At 44.3% G+C, this 25,893-nt stretch overlaps 1 protein-coding gene across 7 annotated transcripts in view; it reads left to right on the top strand.

The window, feature by feature from the left end:
- LOC310796253 (calcium/calmodulin-dependent protein kinase type II subunit gamma) overlaps window positions 1–25,893 on the top strand; it is an 81,524-nt gene that overhangs the window by 41,902 nt on the left and 13,729 nt on the right. For all 7 annotated transcript variants that reach the window (XM_083658408.1, XM_083658405.1, XM_083658404.1 and 4 more), the window contains exons 6-13: window positions 947–1,019; window positions 8,235–8,337; window positions 9,000–9,083; window positions 9,317–9,411; window positions 12,773–12,895; window positions 14,057–14,140; window positions 14,378–14,420; window positions 19,671–19,711. In XM_083658408.1, the coding sequence (XP_083514534.1) occupies window positions 947–1,019; window positions 8,235–8,337; window positions 9,000–9,083; window positions 9,317–9,411; window positions 12,773–12,895; window positions 14,057–14,140; window positions 14,378–14,420; window positions 19,671–19,711 (646 nt within the window). The remainder of the gene's footprint in view (window positions 1–946; window positions 1,020–8,234; window positions 8,338–8,999; window positions 9,084–9,316; window positions 9,412–12,772; window positions 12,896–14,056; window positions 14,141–14,377; window positions 14,421–19,670; window positions 19,712–25,893) is intronic.

Below are 25,893 nucleotides of genomic sequence, written 5' to 3'. Positions count from 1 at the left end.
ACCAGAACCTGTCCTCCTCTCCACCACCAGAACCTGTCCTCCTCTCCACCACACCTACATAGTCATTGGTCAGCCATGTTGGCTCCACATTGCCGCTCCGTGTCTTATCGCTATGAACGCAGTGATTGCATGCCAGCTACTTCCTGTTACTTTCTCCTGCTCTCTCGTCCTGCTGACTCACCTTCTTTCTTTGTCTGGGTTGCTTCTCATTCCGTCTTCTCTCCCTTCCTCTTCCTGTCTGTTTGGTCTGTCTCAAAATGTCTCTCTCGCTCCCCAGTTCTTCCCGAGTTCTTCTCAAAGTGGAGCTAGTTTGGCAGAGTTGAGCACAAGTTGGCTTGTATCCATATATATCTGTTGGATTTCAGAGTGCTTCATATTAACTTTACTGTTCAAGTCTTGTGGATTCAGTGGGAACCTAGTTTCCTCGAAGTCATAATGTATAGACAGTATATATATATATAGGTATATGTACAGCACTGTACATGGTGGAACAGTGTTAAGGTCATTTATTGTTACAGAACACAGGGTTCCCACTGGTCCTTGGTATCCTTGAAAGTTTGTGAATTGGGGGGGGGGGGGGGTGTGCGTGTCAAAGGCTTGGGAGTTTTGGAAAATAGACATAAATAGACATTGGTCATTGAAAGTGCTTTTATTTGTGCAAGAATACAAATTTAAGTTATTTTGATTGTTGTCTGTGAACTTCTGTAAAGTATATAGTATATATATATACTTCTCATTATAAAAAAGTCCTCAGTGTTGTAGCAGTAATGAACCTTGGTCTGTGTCTCAACCTACGCCATGTTGGGTCCTTGACTTGTGAGGGTAATTGGGGCTGAAAGTCCTTGACAAGTTCCTTGTAGGAAGAACCCTGAGTTAGTCCGATGACGCCTGTGGACTGACAGATGTGTCTCTCTCTCTGTCCCTCGTCCCCGTCTGTCTCCTGCAGCCAGTGCATCAATCAGATCCTGGAGAGTGTCAGTCACATCCACCAGCATGACATCGTGCACAGGGACCTCAAGGTGAGTCATCGTCGTAACCACGGCAACCAAACGCCCGCAGGGCCGACGTCACAGGACCTCCGCGTCCCGTCCGCCCGACACACACACACACACACACACACACACACACACACACACACACACACACACACACACACACACACACACACACACACACAGACGATACATAGACTTGCACATATATCATCCACACACACAAAATCACCATACTTTTGCACGATAACGCACGATAACGTCATAGGCCGCCACACAGGCGCGTGCCCATCCGTGCAGACAAACATACACACACACACACACACACACACACACACACACACACACACACACACACACACACACACACACACACACACACACACACACACACGTCATGATGTGACGGTGGTAGCATATGGGATGAGCCTCAGAGAAGTGTGTCTCAGGTGATTATCATCCCTCCTCTGTCTGTCTCACCTGCATCCTGTCTGTCCTCCTCCCCCCCCCTCTCTGTCTCTATCTCCCTCTATATTTATATCTTACACCCCTCTCCCTTTTTCTCATCTCTCCTTCTCTCTCTCCTCTCTTTCTCCCCCCACACCCCTCCCTCCTTCTCTCTCCCCCCCACCCCTCCCTCCTTCTCTCTCCCCCCCACCCCTCCCTCCTTCTCTCCCCCCCCCCTCCCCTCCCTCCTTCTCTCCCCCCCCCCCTTCTCTCTCTCCCTCCCACCCCTCCCTCCTTCTCTCCCCCCCCTCCCTCCTCTCTCTCCCTCCCACCCCTCCCTCCTTCTCTCTCTCCCTCCCACCCCTCCCTCCTTCTCTCTCTCCCTCCCCCCTCCCTCCTTCTCTCTCCCCCCCCCCCTCCCTCCTTTTCTCCCTCCTTCTCCCCCCCCCCTCTCCCTCCTTCTCTCTCCCCCCCTCTCCCTCCTTCTCTCTCCCCCCCTCCCTCCTCTCCCCCCCCCTCTCCCTCCTCTTTCTCCCCCCCTCTCCCTCCTTCTCCAGCCCCCCCCTCCCTCCTTCTCTCTCCCCCCCCTCCCTCCTTCTCTCTCCCCCCCTCCCTCCTCTTTCTCCCCCACCCCCCTCCTTCTCTCTCTCCCTCCCACCCCTCCCTCCTTCTCTCTCTCCCTCCCACCCCTCCCTCCTTCCCCCCCCCCCCCTTCTCTCTCTCCCTCCTCCCCCCCCCCCTCCTCTCTCTCCCCCCCCCCCCCTCCCGCTCCGCCTGGCAGTGACGAAAGCACACTGGCTGCTATTAATAGCGAGCGGGTGGGTGGGTGGGTTGAGATGATGGCTGGCAGCAGGATTGTTCACCTAGCAGACATCACAGCACTTTGACCTAGCAGCACTTTGACCTAGCAGCACTTTGACCTAGCAGCACTTTGACCTAGCAGCACTTTGACCTAGCAGCACTTTGAACCTAGCAGACATCCTCTTTGACCTCCGCGTATTATTAGGGGTGCAGGTACGGCAGGTGCTGCTGCAACCCTGATGTTTTTTGTAAGGATAATTATTCTGCCATTTGTTCTTCTGCCCCTAAAGTATCTGGATCTCACAAACACTACGAGCTACAGCCACCCAACTTCTGCCAGATCCAGGTCCAAAGTCTCAGCCACTGCTGCTCAGGCAACGAAGCCCGTGTCATTTGGCCTCACAGTGGCGCTATAACACGCTACTTTACAGTTTGGGCCTGTAACTTCTGGACCGTGTACAGTACGTCATAGAATCAAACCACTGGATTCCTTAGGTCATTCCACATCTAGAGCGTTACTCCCCTATAGGCTGTTCATCTGATTCACACAGAACTTGGTGTGGAGCATATCGGGACCGTCCTCTTTCAAACTTCTATTTAGACTAGTGGACCCGTGGGCCCGGACAGATTTGCGTTCACGCTGCACCTCCCGCTCGGGGGGAAAACCCAAACTGTTGCTATAGCAACCCGCGTTAGCATGGTAGCTACCTACTAGCGAACAATGCTAACCGAACATGCAGATTTTTTTTTTTCATTTTGTAGTAGTAACGGTGCATATTTATCGATACAAGCAGTGTTTTTATTCCAACATGAACCAATAGTATGTTTAATACTAGATTGAAATGAGGCCAGAATGCAGAAATCTCCCATTGTGGTTACATTAGAGCGGGGGAGTTCGTCCTGCCGAGCGCACAGCACAAAGCCAGCACCAAGACTGAAGAAACTCACTGACTTTAACTGTCCCTAGGATCAAATCAAATCATGGGAAGGCTGCATTTACCCACTATGCTTCTGCTAGCTGGACCTCAGATCTGCCCCAACCTTACTTACTTTTAAAAATAGACTAAAGACTTTTATGTTTACCGTCGCTTTTAACTGCTGACAGCTACTATGCAAACCCAATGAGTCCTCTATAAGTTTTTAGCTCTTTCTGCAACTGCTGCCTGCGCCTGTTGCTTAATGCACTTTTTATACTCTTTTTTAAAGTTTTGTTAAATGTCCATTTTATTCTCTTCTTTTCTTTTCTTTTCTTTTCCTGTCAACCATTTTATGTGAAGCACTTTGAATTGCCTCTGTGTATGAAATGTGCTATACAAATAAACTTGACTTGACTTGACTTTAAACGACTAGACACTGCTTACCGCTACAGCTTTTAACCAGGACTTCTATCAGGAATTACTAGATACTCAGATTGATAAACACAAATGAAGTGAAAGGCAGATACGGCCGAGATGAGTGGAAACTAGCAGCGTTAGTTACTGTCGCGGCAGTCTACTGGAATGTCAGAACAGGGAAGGGAGGGGCAGGGCGCGCGCGGCTCGGCAAAGTTGGCATCACCATGGTAACAAGTCCTACCTGACGTCACTGGAACTGTGGTTCTCGCACAAATCGGCACAAATCCATGTCCTCTCGTCTACGAGACTTCATGGGGGGGAGGGGGGGTTCATGGGGGTAACATTAAAACACCTTCACCTATTTATTTGAAGCTTAGCCCATGTTTAATATGACCATCCAAGATTGTAACAACATATACAGTATATGATACAAAATGAAGAAATGCATAATATGGCCCCTTTAACATTACATCATTAAGACCTCAAAATTGTGTGTTAAAACAAACAAACGTCTTTATAATAATTCTGTGATTATCATTAACGATGCGAGTTGCCATTTTGATGTGGCTGTGACGTCAACTCGGAGAACCCGGAGCTCTGGATGATACCCGAATTTCCGAGCTGTAATTCCGGCCTGAACGACCGTTCAATTCACTTTTTACAGGTCGGAAAACCCATTTTTTCCGGCGGTCCGAGTTGTCTTGAACGGGGGTATTAGACCCCCCTGGGAGTTAGACCACCCGCCGGTCTGGAACACAGTGTTCTCATAACTGATGATATCACTTATGTATAGAATTGGTGATGTCACTCGAGCACTCAATGATGATGTCATCAGTGAGTGATGCCATCAGTGATGATGTCACCAGATGATGTCATCATTGCTGGAGTGACATCACAGCATTAGGTAATTAGGGCAATCGTAATTATGGCAATTCATCTACCCCCGCCCCCAAAATCTAGCCCCGCCCCCCCAACAATTATCTAATCATCTTGGGGATAGAGCAAAGAACGTACAGCGGTTTTCAAACGATCGTGCAGCTAAAAGTGGAACTAGTGCAAACGACGCCAAACGCTATCTTTATTGGAGACATGAAAACACTGAGGCAGTGGTGGCCTAAAGGTTAGCGAAGCGAGGTTGCGACCAAAAAGGTCATCGGTTCAATTCCCGTGCCCGGCAGGATAAATCTGGGTGCTGCTGGGAGAGAGTGAAAAAGCAACGCTTGCCCCTCCCTCATTACCACCACTGTGGTTGCCCTTGAGCAAGGCCCTTAACCCCAACCGCTCCAGTGGAGCTGCTCAGTGGCAGATCAGCAGATCAGACTGTGGTCGTACTGGTCAGCTGAACGTGTGAGTGTGTGTGAGCAGGGCCCACTTGAAAAAGAGATGGACGTCTCAATCTCAATCTCAAAGTGCTAAGTATGTTATGGAGAGGTGTGACCTCTTCTCTCTCTCTCTCTCTCTCTCTCTCTCTCACACTCACTCACTCACTCACTCACACACACACACACACACACACACACACACACACACACACACACACACACACACACACACACACACACACACACACATCGTGTCATCTTGGGAAGGCCAGTGGCTGAAGACAAAACAAGCGGCACCAGAGAGAGAGAGGCGGGCAGAGTGCTGTGGGCTGGTGGCAGAGGCTGCGTTGCCATGGTAACAGTGGGGTGAGGTCACCCGGCTGCTGCAGCGCCAGCGTAGGGACTCATTATGCCACCTCCCATCTATCTCTCTCTATCTGTCTCTCTCTCTCTCTCTCTCTCTCTCTCTCTCTCTATCTGTCTCACTTTGTATCTCTCTCTCTCTCTCTCTCTCTCTCTTTTTCTCCGTTAACTCCACTTCTCTGTCCCTCCACAATTTCCCCCTTTTTCCTCTCTCTCGCCCTCTCTCTCTCAGCTCTCGCTGATGGCTAAATTATGCTTTGAGGATTAAGGAGAGAGGGATGGATGGATAGATAGAGAGAGCTAGAGAGAGAGAGAGAGAGAGAGAGAGAGAGAGAGAGAGAGAGAGAGAAAACCAGACACGGCACAAAGAGACTTGGTATGAGTGTCAGACATCCCATCCATTTGTTCATTGCAGCATACATCAAAGCTGTCGAGGCCACGAGGGCAGCTAAGCACTGCATTGACTCTTGCCCTCAAGACACACACACGCACAAGCACGCACACACACACACACACGCACGAGCACGCACGTACACACACACACACACACACGCAAGCGCGAGCACGCACATACACACACACGCAAGCGCGAGCACGCACGCACGTACACACACACGCGCGCTCGCGAGCACGCACGTACACACACACACACACACACACACGCGCGAGCATGCACACACTTCTGTATTCTAGCATCCTCTCCTCAGTCTACCAATCAGTCCAATGTGTTGCACAAGCCTTTATCCATGAAAAAAAGAAGAAAAACTCTTGAGATGGAATTGGCACCAAGCTTGTTTGTAAATACTTTTAACTCTTTGCTTGATAAACACGCTCACTTCAGAAGTTCAGAATAAAAACCAGATCTAGTCCTCGGTTCCTTTACAAATTATTCATGCTTTTTGTCAGTCAGGAAATCACTCTTGCAGCATACTGTCTATTGAAGCCCTCTCATTGGCTGGCCTTCAATGTAAATCAGAATCTTACATGAACTCAATCAAAGTTTTGGAAGAAACGGATGATTGTTCAACAACCGGGCAACTGCCTTTCTAATAGCCACGTTATGGCTGCCAGCCATGTCTTTAATAGGTATTATACAATGATAAACTCTCTGATGCTGATGATTCTCTTTGACGACACGTCGTAGTCGTCAATAGTGCTTCCCACTTCATCCCTTTAGCCCATTGATACCTGATGCAGCATTTGTGTGTGTATCCCTTTAAGACCGCGAACCGCGTCATGCGGTTTGCGGTCTGCTCGGGGGAGAGAGAGAAGGAAAGAGAGATGGTGTGTGTGGTGTGTGTGTGTGTGTGTGTGTTCGCGCGTTGCTCGGCGAACACACTCGCCGCTGCGCTGCGAGTGCACAGCGCTACTGTGTGTGTCTCAGTGTGTGTGTGTGATTCGATTAAATCTTATGACGTGATAAGATCCTGCATTTTAGCACCGCGCGCTCCGCTCTCTTCAATGAGGAAATGGAAATCCAGACCTTGTAGAAAAGTGGCGATTTTAAGGCTTTGGGTTGAAAGTAATGTATCATAATTTCTGAGCCACACAATTACCGTAAATTCCGGACTATAAGCCGCACCTTTTTTCCCGTTTTTTGGGCTTTTTTGGCCCCTGCGGCTTATATAACGGTGCGGCTTATCTATGGATTTTTTCAAAAAAAAAAAAAAAAATCTCTCTTTTTTAGCACTCTTTCTAACTATAAATCCTATATAACTATAATAAGTTTTAATTTCCTCTCTTGCCCTCTTTTCACCACACTGTATGACACTGTATGACACTGTGTGCACTGTAAAAAACAACACAGGTGGTGTTGTGTTATGTTGTTTTGTTGAAATGTTAATAAATGGGAGCTTCCTCAAACAGCCATCTCTTTCCCGACAATCCCCTCTGTGCATGAACCCTTACATATGGTAATTAAACATTAAAACACAAAAAAAAAAAAAAACATTAAAACACCCGCGGCTTATAGTCCGGTGCGGCTTATATAAGAAAAAAATAGTCAACTTTGCAGGTGCGGCTTATAGTCCGGAATTTACGGTACTCACATAAGACCCTAAATAACATAGAACGTTTTTGCGGATTTTGGTTTCCAGGGACTTTAAGTTGAATCGCCGTCTGTCCGTCAGTGAGAGAAATCCCTCTGATTGGCTGGTCAGCTGGTCAGCTGGTTAAGCGAAGCAGTGCACGAGAAGAGCGGGCACGCACAAAATGTTCTCACTTTTCAACTTCATCTCATCCGATCGTTCCGATACACAGATAATATTTTCACAACGACGTGGCCTTCAGGAAAGTCCCTCGAGGCCGTCGCTGCATGATAGCACTCATTCAGCGCCGTTTCTCCTGATCTCTCCGTCTACGTTTCTGCCTTCCTTCTTCCAGCAGCAAAAGATCAGACGAGGGCTGACGATGCCAGGGCCATTTGCAGCTTTCTATCAAGACACATTCTCCATTAGAAGTAGCTCTATTACCAAACTGTCTAAGTGGTGAGTGAGTGGTGACCGCCTGTGTACTGGTCTTTGTAAAGGCGCCGACTTCCAAATAGCTGGTTTCGAGTGCTACTCGAGTGGTGAGATGCTGTGTTAACTCCTGTGCCAGCTGACTCAGAAGGTCTCTCGTTCTGGGGAAAGCCCTGTAGCCTGCTTGACCCAAACCAAGCCTCATTACTAGCTTGTCATCATGCTCCTGCAGCTTGTCCACTCATGCAGATTGGACATTAGTTTTGTGTGTGTGTGTGTGTGTGTGTGTGTGTGTGTGCGTGCGTGTGTGTGCGTGTGCGTGTGTGTGTGTGCGTGTGTGTGTGTGTGCATGCGTGCGTGCGTGTGCACGTGCGTGCGTGCCGGGGGGTATGTGCTTGCTCGTCACTTCCGATTGTCGATTGTGGCGCCTTATGCCTGTAGGACTCCACTGTGAATATATTGTGTGCTAATTCAACAGTATTTTGAATGCATTTTGGGGGTGTTTGTGTGTTGCAGCCAGAGAACCTGCTCTTGGCCAGCAAGATGAAGGGAGCAGCAGTGAAGCTTGCAGACTTCGGCCTGGCCATTGAGGTGCAGGGGGACCAACAGGCATGGTTTGGTAAGAGAACACACTCTGCTAGCTACTAGGGCTGTGAATCTTCACTGGCCTCACGATTCGATTCGATTACGATTCAGAGGGCTACGATTCGAGTACGATTATCGATGCATCTCGATGCATCTTAAATCGATGCATCACTTTTTTCTGCAATACATGATTTTTTTTTCTCACTTTCTTTTTTCTCACTGTGTGGCTACTTTTAAAATAAAAGTGCATTTGGAATTGCATTGTATTATGATCCATAATTAAAATAAACAACTGCATGTACTTCCATTATATTTTATTTGATTATAAAAAAATATATATATATATATACCGGTAATCGATTTTTGACATTTGTGAATCGATGCAGAATTGTGCACGTCCGCATCGCGATGCATCTTATAATATTTTTGACACCCCTACTAGCTACTAGCTGTTAGTCCTCGAACAGCAAGGACGTGTGAAACTGCAAAATGGTTTCTTTAGGTGTAAGCATTTTCTTAGAGGTCAAGATAAGCATCAGTTTTTGGCGAATGCTGACTTCACTTCCAGTTTATGTCTGCAAATTTTGGCTAATCTAGGACACTGCGTGTGTGTGTGTGTGTGTGTGTGTGTGTGTGTGTGTGTGTGTGTGTGTGCGTGTGTGTGTGTGTGTGTGCGTGTGTGTGTATTTTTCACAGGTTTTGCAGGCACTCCAGGCTACCTGTCCCCAGAGGTGCTGAGAAAGGACCCGTACGGAAAGCCGGTGGACATATGGGCTTGTGGTCAGTCAATCTATCATCGTGTGTGTGTGTGTGTGTGTGTGTGTGTGTGTGTGTGTGTGTGTGTGCGTGCGTGTGTACACGCTATTTCACACATATGTTTTTAAATATTCACATTTGAAGATGATGACCCTTTTGAAAATACATTTTGAGGATCTACTTATGTCCTCATGTACTTATGTACGTATACCCTTTGCATAGGCACATAATGTTTTTGTGGGGTGTGTGCACGTCAGGTGTGATCCTGTACATCTTGTTGGTGGGCTACCCGCCCTTCTGGGATGAGGACCAACACAAACTGTACCAACAAATCAAGGCTGGTGCCTACGATGTGAGTATCTCTCTCTCTTCTTCTCTCAAAGAATATGGCAAAGACTTATTATTTATTTACACAATTAACTGCACTTCTACTGGTAACCCAATCTTATTTATGTAAATGGAAAGGGGGGGAGGGGGGCACATGGCCTTGAGATGAGCCCTTTGTTGAAAACTCAATTCGAGTCCTGTCAAATAACGTACACGGAGTTCTGTCATGCAAGTGATTTTGAGATTTAATTTAATTTCACTTTTTTAATTGCTCACTACTTTATATTGCATCATTCTCATCTTCAGCACCACAGAAGACAGTGATGCACTCTGCGAGAGCAATAGGCTTATTTATCAGATCTTGTCATATTCCTTTGGGAGATTGGAATGTATTACTCGTATTAATTTCCATAATTGAAACCAACCACATCTAATGAGCATGTGCATAATATGAGCATAGATATGGCGTGACTGTGACAAGCGCCTGTGATAATGTGCAATTCTTGAATATCATGCTAATACCTTGAAGCTAAGTTTGTCTTATTTTCTGCAGTAATTGACAACTGACATGTCTCATGTTTTCATGTTTGAAGATTATATATATATGTATGTATGTATGTATGTATATATGTATATATATATATATATGTATATATATATATATATATATATATATATATATATATATATATATATATATATATATATATATATATATAAAAGGTTACCAAATGCATTTTAAAAACAATCAACATATTATTTTAAGAATGGAATTCAAACAAGTTCCCAGCAGTAGGGGTGCACAGCTCGATCGGCACGCAATCTGTATTGGCCGATTTTGACCTCAAATATGCGATCGGCTGATTGCCGATATTTCTTTATATATATATATATATATATATATATATATATATATATATATATATATATATATATATATATATATATTTTTAATAAAAAAAAAGCCCTACCACTAATCAGGCTTTCCAACGATATAAAATACAATACCAATTGGTATTATTAAAGGGGAGAAATAATCGACCCAAATAAAGTTTCAAAACTTTTTTGAGGAGTTTATATATCATGATCGGTAATCGGTGATCGGTTGGGCAGATATTTCCCATAGGCCATCGACAGTCGGTGATCGGTGGCAAAAAAACGTGATCGGTGCACCCCTAATATACCGTATATATATACTGTATATATGCTGTTAGCAAAAAAAATGCCATGCTCATCCGATACTACTGGGCAGCTAATGTCCGAGTGCTGATGTTCTACCTTCATCTATCCACTGCCTCCCCTGAATGGCTGTTATTAGAAAAAGAAGTCTGTCATCCATATAACCTGGGGCCCCATCCAGACTTCCCAGATCTAAGTATCGGGGGAATGCAATAATACACGCATCGATTGACATCTGGAAACAGCTGAGCAAACACACCAACCTAAGCTCTTTAGCGCCCCTGATGCCAATCTATGGTAACCCTTCATTTGCCCCTTCCACTATAGGCACGGCTTTTAAGACTTGGGAAAATGTTGGAATCAAGACTTTACTAGACCTATACCTTGATAGGAGCTTTGCTTCATTTCAACAGCTAGTCGACAAATTTAAACTGCCCAAGTCAAACTTATTTAGATACTATCAGATAAGACATTATGTTCGAAAATACAAGATTCAAGATTCAAGATTCAAGATTTTTATTGTCACTCCATGGTACAAGTACCACGTGTGAAATTCTTGTGCAGTGGACTCCGTTTACGACATAGTACAAATAGGCAACAAGCAATAAGTAATAGGCAATAAGAAATAGGCATCAATAAGCAATAAGACAGCAATAAGGCAATAAGAAATAGGCATCAATAAGCAATAAGACAAGTCGGTGGCTTATACGACAGTGGCATATTCATTGCACATAGGTGCACATCTCATGTGCTAATACGTTAGACGTGTTCAGACATTCCAAATTCGATGTTTTATACATACATGTGCAAATAGCATGTACCTTATTAAACATACACTTAAATAGCATGTACCTTATTAAACATACACTTAAATTTACAATTTATACAATAAATACATTCCATCATACGAGAATTTAGCTGATTCTGTACTTAGATCCATTGTTAACTTCTCACCATATACTTCCCACCTTGTATCTATCCTTTACACAACTCTATTGGATGACAGGGGCGGAGACTTGGGAAAGAGATCTAAATATCCAGATTACAGAGGAACAGTGGAGTGATAGCCTAAGCCAAATTCATGGATGCTCCATAAATTCTAGACATTGCCTTATGCAATTCAAAATAGTACATAGATTGCACTTTTCCAAAGAAAAGCTCAATAAATGGTTCCCCTCAGTTTCTCTTCTATATGCGATAGGTGTCAAGATGATAATGCCACTCTTGCACACAGCTACATACAGTACAATGTCCTAAGATTAAAACATATTGGTGTAACGTTTTCGATATTATCTCTCAAGTTCTTGACTCAACAATTGAGCCAGACTCAAACTATTATTTTTAATATTTCTGAGACCTTAAATAATCTCTCATTAGCTCACAGACGATTTGTTAACTAATGCCTCATGTCTGCAAAGACATGTTTACTGATGTTATGGAAGGTTAAGGACAGTCCTAACGTGAACATGTGGCTTGCTGATCTTGTCAGTACCCTTGAAGTGGAGAGGATTAGATATATCAAAAAGGATCAAGTAGATCTATTTGACTCCATCTGGCAACCTCTCATTCTGCACCTGGAAAAAAACACGAAATGATGTTGAACACTACTTTATTTTTTAAGTTTCTCTGTCATATTGTTGGATCCACGTTTTTTGGGGTGGGTGGGGTGAGGGCTAGGGGCTTTATGTAACAATATTTTCTTTATTATTATTTTCTCTGTTATTATTACTGTTATTACTAGTATTGTTGTATCGATCAATCCATATATCGTACACTTGACGTTTTTTGTGTTTTTCAGTTGTTGTTGTTATTGTTGTTTTGTTTTTGTCCCCCTATCCGTCACATGGTGTTGATGTTTGTCTTTTGTTCGTTATAGAAAAGAGATGGTGTCTGACGTAATACTGTAACCGTATTTGTAATAATACTGTAATATACAGATATTTGCCATTCTCATTAAAAAAATGTTCAAACAAAAAAATGCCATGCTAACACAGTGCTGTTGTAGCTATTGCTGAAGAAAATATTAACGGGCGAGGCCGCCTAGCGAGCCCACGCAGCGTGCGAGCCTAGGAATCATCTAGTAATCTAACAGTTGCACAGTCTTGCTAGTCACAAACCAGCGGCGATAATCAGATCAAGAACAAGGGTCCCTCCCATTCCTAACCCGTGCCCCTCTTTGTCCATCTCTCCTCCGGTCTCTGTCTCAGTTTCCGTCTCCAGAGTGGGACACTGTGACCCCCGAGGCCAAGAATCTGATCAACCAGATGCTGACCATCAACCCTGCCAAAAGGATCACTTCTGACCAGGCCCTCAAACACCCCTGGGTCTGCGTAAGTCACCCCCACCTCTCATGCACGCGCACACACACGCACACCTCATGCACCAACATACACACACCTCTCATGCACGTGCACGTGCACACACACGCACACAAACACCTCATGCACCAACATACACACACACCTCTCATGCACGTGCACACACACGCACACAAACACCTCATGCACCAACATACACACTAGGGGTGTCAAAAATAATCGATTATAAGATGCATCGCGATGCGGACGTGCACGTTCTGCATCGATTCACAAATGTCAAAAATCGATTATTATTATTATTATTATTATTTTTATAATCAAATAAAATATAATGGAAGTACATGCAGTTGTTTATTTTAATTATGGATCATAATACAATGCAATTTCAAATGCACTTTTATTTTAAAAGTAGCCACACAGTGAGAAAAAAGAAAATGAGAAAAAATAAATCATGTATTGCGGAAAAAAGTGATGCATCGATTTAAGATGCATCGAGATGCATCGAGATGCATCGATAATCGTAATCGAATCGAATCGTAGCCCTCTGAATCGTAATCGAATCGTGAGGCCAGTGAAGATTCACAGCCCTAATACACACACCTCTCATGCACGTGCACGTGCACGTGCACACACACACACACACACACACACACACACACACACACACACACACACACACACACACACACTGTGTGTCCATATCATTTTCGAGGCACTTGTACCAGCTAATCAACACGTTTTGTCATGTTCTTCCTACCTTACACTATGTTATTTAGGCAGTCACACATTACCGGGATTTGGGAATACTTTGACAGCAGAATGTGGCCAGTAACTCACACACACTGAAACACCATCATTACATTCCAGGAAAATATGTGAAAAGATCTACCCAAGCACATCAAATAGCCTTACTGTAGTTTTGAAAGTGCTATCATGTACTGTACTGCTTGTATAAGCAAATATATCGAAGAACCGAATCTGAGGCTCGAGTTGAATGCAACGAAGACAAAGCAGTCACCCCATTCATCTCGCCCCTGCACAAGCATACAAGTGTTGTATATATTAATGTGTAGATGTGGTGTATATATTGATGTGTGGTATACATTGATGTGTTGTGTATATTAATGTGTTGTGTATATTGATGTGTTGCTGCCTCTCCTCTCCTCCATCCAGCAACGCTCTACTGTGGCGTCCATGATGCATCGTCAAGAGACTGTGGAATGCCTGCGCAAGTTCAACGCCAGGAGGAAACTCAAAGTGAGTGTGGACACAAACACACACTCACATGCACACACACACACACACACACACACTCACATGCACACACTCACTCACATGCGCGCACACACACACACACACACACACACACACACACACACACACACACACACACACACACACACACACACACACACACACACACACACACACACACACACACAAGGTATGTGTGCACCGCATACCCATCTAACCCTGAGTGTTGTGTCTTTCCAGGGAGCTATCCTTACAACAATGCTGGTGTCCAGGAACTTTTCAGGTGAGAAGGAAACGATGGCAGCAATGTTTACCACACACAAGTCTTGTAGAATCAGGTAGCATTCATTTGATTTGGCCCATAGTCAGGGCCCGGTTCTGTTGATACTCTTTGAATGAAGTCCTAAAATGTCACAGATAATTCCTATTCTGGAATGGGACCATAATGCAGCCATCAAGCAATGATGTTTTCAATCGTAACGATTACCGTATCTTCTGGAAGTATTTTAATTGTGCGTTTACTTTACAGAAACTATGAATCCTATTTTCAAGAAGACTATAACCCTCAGATTTCTTTGGTCCACTGAGTGGTTGTATACTACATGGGAAATCACTTTATTTCTCAAACTCAGAGTCCCAACGATCAGTACTGCCGTCGCTCCACTACCTTTGTCTGTGATCAGTGATGTTGGCATCGACTGACTGGACTGTGGGAATCATGGGATTCTTTTCTGCTATAGATCCATTTCCCTGAACCGCGCATTTTTATTCGTGTACACAATTGCTCGTCAAATGTGTCTACAGTTTTGATTTCGCACTTTCGGGGTCTGGCTCTGATTTCTTCCTAGGAAGCAGTTTGGTCGCCCAAGCAGCATGCATTTTTGATTAGTCTCGCTTGCCAGACGAACTCCACACTTAGTTTCGGGAGAGAGTCTGGCTGAACTCACTCTTATTCGGATATAGCGCGAGGGGGTTGGTGGGGGATGCTCCGTTATCTTCACAGCCTTTCATCGAAAGTACCAAGCAGGTCTGCTTTATTGCACAATCCAATCCAAATCTTTGTCAAAACTTGACATTTTCAGCATGTAGCTTGCTAGCTAGCTAGCGATAACACGCAGGGAGCGGAAAGGGATTTCCCTTGGCGCAGACTGAAATGGTCGGAGCCAATAGCAGAGCTCATACCCCGCCGTTGAGTCAGACTAACTTTTGATTGAACACCCAATTTGTGCGCTGCATGGTAGCCTAGCAAGCTAATGCATGAATGCTATTGGCCGGTGTTGACATAGTTTGCCATGTCAAAGTAAACTAAAGCAGCTCTTGCGGATTACAGCCAATTGTTTGCTGCTGTGATTGGTCAAGAATGAACCAGATCAGCGGTTCCCAAACTGGGGGGGCGTGCCCCCTAGTGGGGGAGCAGAGGAATGACAGGTGGGGGTGGGGGGGGGGGGGCACATACAGTACATGCCTGCTATTTTTAACCCTTTCTCCCTCTGTGTTCTCTTGATTCCCCTCTCTCTCTCTCTCTCTCTCTCTCTCTCTCTCTCTCTCTCCTGGCTGCTGGTAAAAGTGGGGAAATGTAAGTTGCTGCACGGTTCACTGTTCACAATTTGAAATACATTTTTTACATCTGAAAATATATTCAAGAATGTTGTTAGATGTCAGAAAGCAATCTACTGTATCAAATCTTTTTGGAAGTTGATTTTATTTATTCTCTTCAATAAAACACACTGGACAACTGAGAGTTTATATATCACAGTGCAGTTAATAATTCATTCACAACTAAGATGGTAGGCTGTGGCACATTGGGGGGGAGGGGGGGGGGGTAAATGTTTTTATATCATAAAGAAAAAGTTTGGGAACTGATCTAGACTGAGGAAGGTAGTCAAGTCAGATCTCTCAATTGATTTCTGTAAAACTGTTGACATTATTATCAAGTTGAATATGATTATGGAAATAAAATGAGTGATTCAGGCAGCTGAATCTCAGGCGAGGGCAATTTAGGGTGTAGAGGATTTCCCATCCAGCGCTTAGCATCATGCTAATATAGAGGCAGCCAGGTGTCACTAGAGAGAAAAACATGTCTGTGACTTCAGTTTTCAACATTGAGTCGTGATTGGTTGAAGGAAGCACCTCATGGGGCTGGCACAGGTGCAGGATGGCTGCTTGCTCGGAAATGATTCTGGTCCCAGCACTGCCCCCCCAAAGTCACTGGACTCGAGGAAACCTGACATTCTGTCATCGTTATCGAGACGTGTGCTACTTAGTGACTTCAGGCTTTAGCGGTGCTCTGGCTCTTGCCCCGCCTCCTCCTCCAAATTTGAATCCCTCTCCTGTCCAATAGTGGGACGGCAGCACACCAGCCCTGCCGCCCCCACCACCAGCACGGCCGCACTGGCGCAGGAAGGTACGTCCTCTAGGGGGCACACTGGAGCCTGGCACTAGCCAACCTCGTCCTCCGTCTGTCGGCATGTGGCCAGGGGGCCGCTTGCACCCCACCGCCCCACCACCCCACCCCATCCATCCACCTGCTGTGCACTTTGCCTACGAACAAGTCAAGCCAAGTTCCAGGCTCACGCTAAGATCTGAAGTTAGGTTGTCAGAGGCTCTCGACCCTTCAGTCCGGCTTTGTGTCGTCTGATGATAAACTGAGCTCTCCTTGGTCGGCCGAGTGTTTTGCACACTTCATGTGTCAGACACGCCGGCTATAGAACTTACTGTGTCGGACACACCGGCCATTTAACTAACCCACACCCAGCATGCCCCTCTGACCGACTACCAGCAACTACCCCACTTAACCCTAGCCAAGCTCCAATAGAGAACCAAAGTGGAGCGTCACTTCCTGCTTCAGCACTGTACCAGAGATTTTCACCCGCCATTTATTTTCCCATAGACATTTCGTCAAATGCTTATAAAAAGAGTTTTACTTGTTCAAACCAGACGGTTCAGATATATTTAGAAACAGTAGAGATCGCATAACATTTCACTCGGACCAAAACCCCCCAAAAATGCAGGTTTAAAGAAAATGTTTTTTCAATGTTTTTTTTTTCTAAGTTTTGGTCCGAGTGAAATGTTCTACGGACTCCTGTAAATATAGCTGAACTGTTTGGTTTGACCAAGTAGAACTATTTTTGTAAGCATTTTACGAAATGTCTATGGGAAGATAAATTGCGGAAGAAAATCTGAAGCTGAAGCAGGAAGTGACGTTCACTTTGCCTCTCCATAGCATCTCAGCATTAATACAACTACTGCTGTGGCTGTATATCTTTCCCTCTGCAGAATAACAAGCTTAATAACAGCTTTAACTCATTTATATTGCAAAACGTAGAAATAGACGGGTCAGCATCCTACCTCCACCACACACTTCCTGCCTCTGTACTCGGCCGACGCCCAGGCGATGCCTGCCCGTGGCCCGCTGCAAACCCTCCCCCCTCTGCATGGCTCTGGCAGCAGCAGCCAGCCAGCATGTGTGTGAGCGCACGGTGTGCCAGACTGCATGATGGGAAGCTGGGTGCACGCGATGCACCACAGAGCCTCTCTGTTATCTGTCCTTCTTCCTTTATTTGTCTCTCTCCTCTTCCTGCCTGCTCTGTCGTTTTCGTGTGAATGGCCAAAAGCACACAAAAAAAAACCCTACTAGTGAATGTCACATGACTGTCACATGACTACTAGTGAATGTCACATGACACAAGCCCGAGTCGCTCGCTCACTGGCCATGCTTACGACGACGAGCGAGATTTGGTCAAACAAACGGATGCACAGATCAGTCGTTATTAACGGATCGTTTTTGTTTTTGAGCTTGATTCTGGGTCCCTGCATTTACAGGATTTGTGTCAGATTGTGATTGTGACTCCCATGAAAGTGACGATTTGAGTTTGGACATTGCAGAGATGAGGTGCCCAAACTTAGCAGACACCAGGCCAGAAGCGGGTTTCCCCACCTCCCCCTACGATGCAGAGAATTGGCACAGATGCACTCTGGGATATAGAGTTTGCTGTGGATGCTGCATGCCGAGCATTTTGCATGAACCCACCCACCTCTGTGAAAATGACTGAAGAATGCCTTTCAACAAATACGCCTGAGACCGTTTTTTTTTTGCCTGCAGTTGTTTTCAGTGACGATATGCAGATACAAATATTAAATATTAAATATACCTTTTTTATCTTGCCTTCTTCATCGCCCTCCTTCCACCTTTTTCAATGGAAGGTAAGGGTGGATCTCTGGAACATGATTTTAACACTGATATGAGTGTTTTTTAATGTATGTATGTACAGTATATGTACATGTATGTGTGTGTGTGTGTGTATGTCAAATGTCTATCGGTCTCCCTGTTTGTACTGTACTGTGTGTGTGTGTGTGTGTGAGTGTGTGTGATTTCCTTGTAAGTCTTTGGGTGTGTGGTCAGTTTTTTAGGTGCATGCATGCATATTATGATATTATGCCGATGTGGACATGCAGGCTGTTTCCACACAGTGGCAGTTACAATAGGTTTAATCAGGTAATGGTGATCTAGCATTCTGTTGCTGGTGAGGTTTTGTCCTGCAGGGATAATTAGCTTAGTGACACCTCAACATATATAGAGAAGCAAAGTGAACGTCACTTCCTGCTTCAGCACTGCACCAGAGATCTTCTTCCGCAATTTATTTTCCCCATAGACATTTGGTAAAATGCTTATAAAAAGAGTTTTACTGGTTCAAACCAAACGGTTCAGCTAACGCTATCATCGGGAGAGACCATAGAACATTTCACTCGGACCAAAACTTAAAAAAAACAATCGAAAAAATATTTTCCTCAAACCCGCATTTTTTTTTAAAACGTTTTGGTCCAAGTGAAATGTTATGCAATCTCTCCTGTTTCTAAATATATCTGTATCGTTTGGTTTGAACCAGTAAAACTAGTTTTATAAGCATTTTACAAAATGTCTATGGGAAAATAAATGGCGGATGAAAATCTCTGGTACAGTGCTGAAGCAGGAAGTGAAAATAGAATTTGTCTCTTTTCTTTTTTGTCTTTTTTTTCTCCTTCTACCAGGCATTTTTCACAAGGTTGAGGTTTCTGCACTGGCACCCCAAATGAAAAATGAGGTCCCCTGACCTCAAATGAGAAATATGTGTTTGGTGTATTAGTGCTGAAACCAGTGGGATTTGCTTACAGAAAGTCAGCTTGTGATTTATGATTTCAGTGGGCAATACAAACAATGCTAACGGCTTGTTTTTAGGGCAGGTGAAGGACATGAGCAAATAATGAACGTAAAGTAAGGGCTTAAAGTGCTCGGCAAAGAAAAATAAGACTAAAATTCAAAAATGTCTTCAGTTTAACTGCTCCCTACCACGTCCACCCCTAGGATCAAGTCTCAACTCAGTGATCAGCTGGACACCTCAGCTACAAACCAGACACGGGGGAACGTTTACCTGACCGTCTTTTTGCCTTTAGTGTGTCCGGCCCGATAGTGTTGAACCCAATGACAAATTCTGTTGAAAAATGGCTTCTTGTCAGACTTGGTCCTCACGATCTCTCCTCTCTCTCTGTCTTCCAGCATGCAAAAGCTTACTAAACAAAAAGTCGGACGGTGTGAAGGTAAGTCTTCTGAGCCACCATGATGATACGATGATCATTTGAGTTTTCCGTTTCTCTCTAACCTACTTTTCCTAGCCTCTCTTCTCTCCCCTCGTCATTCTTGACTCACGTTTTCAGATGCAGGCACTATAGCTATGTGCTTCAGTGTTCACTTGTTCAAGTCTCTTCCAAGGTCTATGAAACGTGCCCTACACAGATTACTGACAGCTTAGAGGACACGATGGAGCTTCTTGTGGAGAACGTCACCGGTTGATCTTGCTTGTAATACAAGTTAGCAGTTAAAAGTGAGAAGCAGGTTGTGGATATATAGTATTAGAGCTTATCTTGTGTTAACACCAGCATGTTCTCTGTTCCACAGCGAGTCTCGTTTAGTTTCCACGGACTCGGTGTCAACGCATGCAGTGAAGTGCCATGATCAACAAGGGCCGAAAATAAAGTCCCCACTTACATCACTATCCAAATGATACAATCAAAAATACCAATAAAATACACAACCAATCATTTTAGTCTGGATACATCTTTCAAAACCCTTGCATACATATGTCAAATCAAAATAAAAGATAGATGCTTTACAGCTAATTCATATTATTTTCCCCGCTCTTCTGGATGGCGAGTCCCTCTCAATGTCCCCGTCTCTTCCACGCTGTTCCTGTTTCAGCTGCTGCGGTTGTTTTTGTTTTTCTATCTTTGTGGGATCAAATTGACAGCTTTGCTTTTTCTTTTCTTTTTTATACTACCTTGGATTGGTTCCTTATTTTCCTCGATGACTCCTTGTTTTTCCTCCTTCCTCTCCATCGCTGTCTGTCAGAAAAGGAAGTCCAGCTCCAGTGTTTGTTTGATGGTGAGATCGGCTGTCTCCCCCCCCCCCCCCCCCCCTCATCATTTGTTCAGTCTTCCTCTCTCAATCTCTCCAGTCTTTTTTCCCTTCTTTTCCTCTCCTTTCTGTCTTTTTTATATATATATTTTTTTTTTGTGCTTTTGGGTAGAGATGCTACAGGGCTCTGTGGCGGGTTGTCGTCTTGTCAAGATTTCTGTTGGGATTTCACAACTCCATCCAACATCCCTGCATCCCCTTCTGCCATGAACGTCGCCACACAACCATTTCAACCCTCTGACAATCTTTCACGCACACGTGTACAGTACATCCCCCATCTCTTCTCCTGAGGTCGGAGAGAGGGACATTTGAATCATTATCAACATCGATATCCTAAAATCTGTTTCTTTCCTTTTTCAACTCTTGGACATGTATCGGACCCTCATGTGTGTTTTTCGTTGGAGTGAACTCTTCTCTTCCCCCCCCCCCCCCCCCCCCCCCTTGTAGTGAATCAAAAAGCCTGTCTTGGTCGGCTGCTGAGAATCTTGTACGCCACCGTTCAGCTACAGTAGGGACAGTCGAGCGTTCGGGGCTAAAACAGTTTGAGGATGTCACCCAGGGCTGTGGGGTTGGTTGGGGGGGGGGGGGGGCTGGGGTAAACGCACTTAAAGCGCCATTTCTCTATCTCTTTCAACTACAACGTAGCGTTTACTCACCTTTTTATGATTGGTTTATGTGCGATTTTTTTAATCGCGGACGTCGTCGGCCGACATTACCGTCTTTCAGAGGCTGTAGCGGGCTCAATTTGAAAGCTACTAGAGTGAAGATCCTGATATCATGTGAAACTAGAAGACCCAGGGCAGCTACTACTAGTACCAACCAGGTTCATGTTAGCTCATCGCAAAGGGGGATAAATAACGGTAAAAACAGCCCCTTGACCTCTCACCTCAAGATATCTGAACGAGAATGGGTTCTATGGGTACCTGGAGAACATGGTTCCTGGTTAGAGATGGTGATAAGATGATATAGGGAGATGATTCGGTTTCAGTTGTTCTAGTCTAATACTACTGAAGTCTTGTGGTTGACTGAAGTTTATAGTTTATCCAGCTTTTTTATAGGGGCGTGAGAGAGCTGCTGCAGACATTTATATTTTACCCCCTTTTTTGTATATATATATATATATATATATATATATATATATATATATATATATATATATATATATATACAGTATATATGTATACCGGGTGGTGTTTTTTTTACACGAGAGTCGTCAGTTTGAATCCCTCGGACTTGGCAGGAGACGTGAATGAGTAATTCTCTGCTTTTTCTCAAGCAACCTCTGTCAGGTTTCCCCTTAATTAAGACGCGCCCCAGTTGTTCCAGCGGAGGTGCTCGGTTACCCAGCGGCTTGAAATGGTCCTGAACAGTTATCAGGTGTGAATCTGTTGTAATGTGAGTGAGGCGTGTGGGTAAGAACATAGCATGTGGTGGTGGTGGCAGCAGCGGCGCTCAGGTAACCTTTCCTGGGTAAATAACCAGATGGAGAGAAGGAGATGGAAAAGAAATGGAAACTAGATGGTACTTGTAAACGAGATCCGTGCCAGTGGAATAAAAGAAACCCCCCTTTCATTTCCTGAGACACTTATCTCCGGCCTTGTAGCATCATCTCGAGAGCTTTGGAGAGTAAAACGATACTCCGCAAAAAAAGCACTTCTAAAGCTGATCGGTAACTCACCTCAACACTGTGGGGCGGCTTTAGCTCAGGAGGTAGAGCGGGTCGGCCAATGACGCAAGGGTTGGCGGTTCGATCCCCGCTCCCTCCCAGCTGCTGTCGTTGTGTCCTTGGGCAAGACACTTAACCCTCCTTGCCTCGTATGATTGGTATGAATGTAGACATGAATGATGGTGGTCGGAGGGGCCGTTGAGCGCCGATGTGTGGCTGCCACGCTTTCGAACCACCGGTACGAATGGTGTGAACGAATAATGATTCTGTGAAGCGCTTTGAGCACTTGGAAAGGCGCTATATAAATCCAATCATTATTATTATTATTATTACTGTTAGTGAATTGTGGTCTATATTTATATTGACTTCTTGATGATTAAGTCACCAAGATATAATGTAACGCGATGAGTTACCTGTCCTGAACCCGCTGGATATTTTCTACTTTAGAGAGAAGGAGAACTTTGACTTTGTTGGACTCAGTATGACACCTTGGCTTTTCGGGTGGGAGATGTTCCCGGTGGAAGATGTTCCTAGTCGACAGACAAGGCCGCAGAGACTGCCAGGAGACTTTTCAAGCTTACACTGGGGGCATTCAATCATCTTGTGGAAGCAGAGAAACAGCTGGAAAAACCTCACCAGCACATTGCTCTTCACATTTTATTGACGTAATCCACTTCTCCACACCTCTTAACTCTCCCGTGGGAATACAGTTATGTTTTTTCCCCTTCCCCTCCAGTTTGCCCGAGGCTGAAGGGAGAGGCCAGGTCAAACTTTTTCTTTCTTGATCACATGCTCCATCTATGATCTATATCGCTAACTCGAGTACGTGCTGTAGCTCAACCTCAGTCCAGGCTTTTTGCACTATTCTCCCGCACAAGCGTGAGCAAATAAAATAGTAAATGCACAGCAGACTATTTAATGCAATAATGCACATGGCAACGTCTTGTCCAATTGCCGAGTGTATGTAAATCGCCAGAAAACATTTGAGAAGATTTTTGAGCCTGGGTCTCATCCAGTTACAATACATCCCAAATCAATTAGAATGAATAGCTTAATCTGCCCATCAGTTCAAGACGGTGAACTAATGTTTCCACACTGTAATAAAATTAAATATAAACAATATATAAAATAAATAATAAAAACAAAAATAAATGCCAGTAGTGTGCCATACTCTACTTAGGTCGTTTTCACACCGGAACGTTTAGGTCGACTTAACTGAGTTTTAGGGCCAAACATGGCGCGACTGGGTCAGTGTGAACATGCCACTCGAACTCGGTTCAGCTGGAGAGGGTGGTTTCGGAGCGGCTTGCGTCGCCCTAACCCAACCCTAAATACGGCGCGAGTGATGTGTGAACGCGCGCCGACTTCAGCTCGTTCTAATGCTGTATTTCTAATGTTAACGTCAATTCGGCGTTCACAAACATTGCATAAACAGTTATTGGCCAAATTACCACCAAGGGCATAGCAAGCCTAGCGTTACAAACGTTAATGTTTACAACTTACCTGGCTGTTCGCTGATAATATCTGCGTATGGTGAGGGCTTCACGGTTCAACAGAAAGAATCTGCGCCTTGTCCTGCTTTGTCTGGAGATTCGCATCCGCCGCCTCCATTACATGAAAACATTGTTTTCCAGATGCAGCCGTGCCTCGTTTTCAAATTCAACACTTTACCGATATTGAAAGAGACAAACGATGTAAAATGCAAAAAGCAGTACCAAGAGCAAACGGCGTTGTTCATTCTCCATTCTCCATCTAGGGACAAATATTGCAAACTAGCAATAGGCTATAAATGTCAGGATATATAACAAAGACTGTGAATGCTCTATGTTTATGTATCTGTCCCTATAGAAATAAACTTTTCAATCAATCGTTCAGTTCTGTTTACATCCCGGGCTTCCTTTCCGGGTGGAATTACGCTATACGCGTCTACTTCCGTCTGGTTGGCATGGATACATGACGCTCCACTCTGTAGAACGACGGCCTGGGCGCGGTGATAAAAAACACATGTGAAACGAAGCCGCTCTAGTTGAAAATTGAAACATTGTATACTTTTCACTGCTGCGGCAGCGCCTGGCTCGACCCAAATATGTGTGAAAACGACCTTAGAGAGAGTATTTTTGGTATAGCAGCTAGAAGTATATTGTGATAGGTTGCTGAGGAGTAGGACTTTAAAATGGAAAATGAGATATATACAGTAGCTCAAAATGCTTACTCCTGTCAAATAAAGTCAATATTAAAGCACACTCTACCCACACTCTTATCAGTCACTTTTAGAATTGTGTCCAAAATATGTTTTTAGAATTTGTAATGCCAAGCCCGACTTGTGAGGTTTGGCAAACTGATAAGGAGAAGTTGTGGTCTTCTCACATGGTTTATATATATATATATATATATATATATATATATATATATATATATATATATATATATATATATATATACTGTATATATACTGTATATATAGATATATACATACAGTATATTTATCTATCCACCTTATTTCTAGCTGCCATGATGCCTGATGGGTGCTTCTTCCGCTTCCGGTGTAATAGACTGTTTTACAGTCTATGGTTTTAACTTGACAAAAAAAACATCTAGGAGGATTTTACAGCAGAGCCATTCTGCTCTACAGCCGTGTCGTTCGGGTGCTGGGATAACGTAATGCATTGTGGGTAGTCGGCTACTGTGGCTAATGCTAGCGGCTAGCGTAATAATTACTTTACATGGCCGTAAAACGCCACTGAATGACCAAATTGATTTAACTTTTAACCATTTCGAGTAACACTGTTTCCATACGGACCCCCAGCGTTGGTTGCTTGTTTATAACGTGACTATATTTATAACTTTTATAACGTCCTCCAGTTTCCGGTTTATAATTCGGGTCTGCAGCCGAGTGTACCAAAGGAAATCGCAAGCTGCAACAATAAGTCACGTTAAACCGGACCTTGTACCCACAATTATTTTTTTTACAGTGGGGCATTCAAAAATAAGGTGGATAGACTGTTATTTATGAAAGAGATGAACAGGGTCTGCTCAAGTCAATTGATGGCACTGTGCTCTGTGCAGCTGTGCGGGTCATAGCACATCAGCATCTGTCTTTCTTTATTGTCTTCAGCTGTCTTTGTTTGATCTAATGGAGGCTAAACACGACATGCATACCTTCACTCGTACACACATGCACGCACGCACCGTACCTTCACTCGTACACGCACGCACGCACGCACCGTTCTCCGCCATTGGAAAAACCCTTAACCTTAATATCAAGGCCTTTCACTGCATGCACAGACCTGGACCGTTATCATCATCTTCTGAACCAAAGTTACTGACATTCTGGCTGTGTGGCAGCTAAATGCTGGACCTCGGTTTCTTCCACAAGGTGGTGCCGTTTTAGAGGCACGCTTAACCCAAATTGTGGCTTTTTTTATATTACGCTGGTTGTTACCGATTTACCCATCTATTTGTTGAACTGCTGGGAACCTGTTTGAATTCCATTCTTAAAATAATATGTTGATTGTTTTAAAATGCATTTGGTAACCTTTTATATATACAGATATATATATGTGCCTCATCCAGATTTCTAGATAAATCCACACACGCAATGAACTTCTGCACCTACACTCTGATGCAAGAGTGCATGGATTT

The sequence above is a fragment of the Poromitra crassiceps genome (assembly GCF_964638095.1).
Source record: "Poromitra crassiceps genome assembly, chromosome: 22".
In the NCBI taxonomy this organism is placed as follows: domain Eukaryota; kingdom Metazoa; phylum Chordata; class Actinopteri; order Beryciformes; family Melamphaidae; genus Poromitra; species Poromitra crassiceps.
This window is presented reverse-complemented; position numbering and strand designations above follow the sequence as displayed.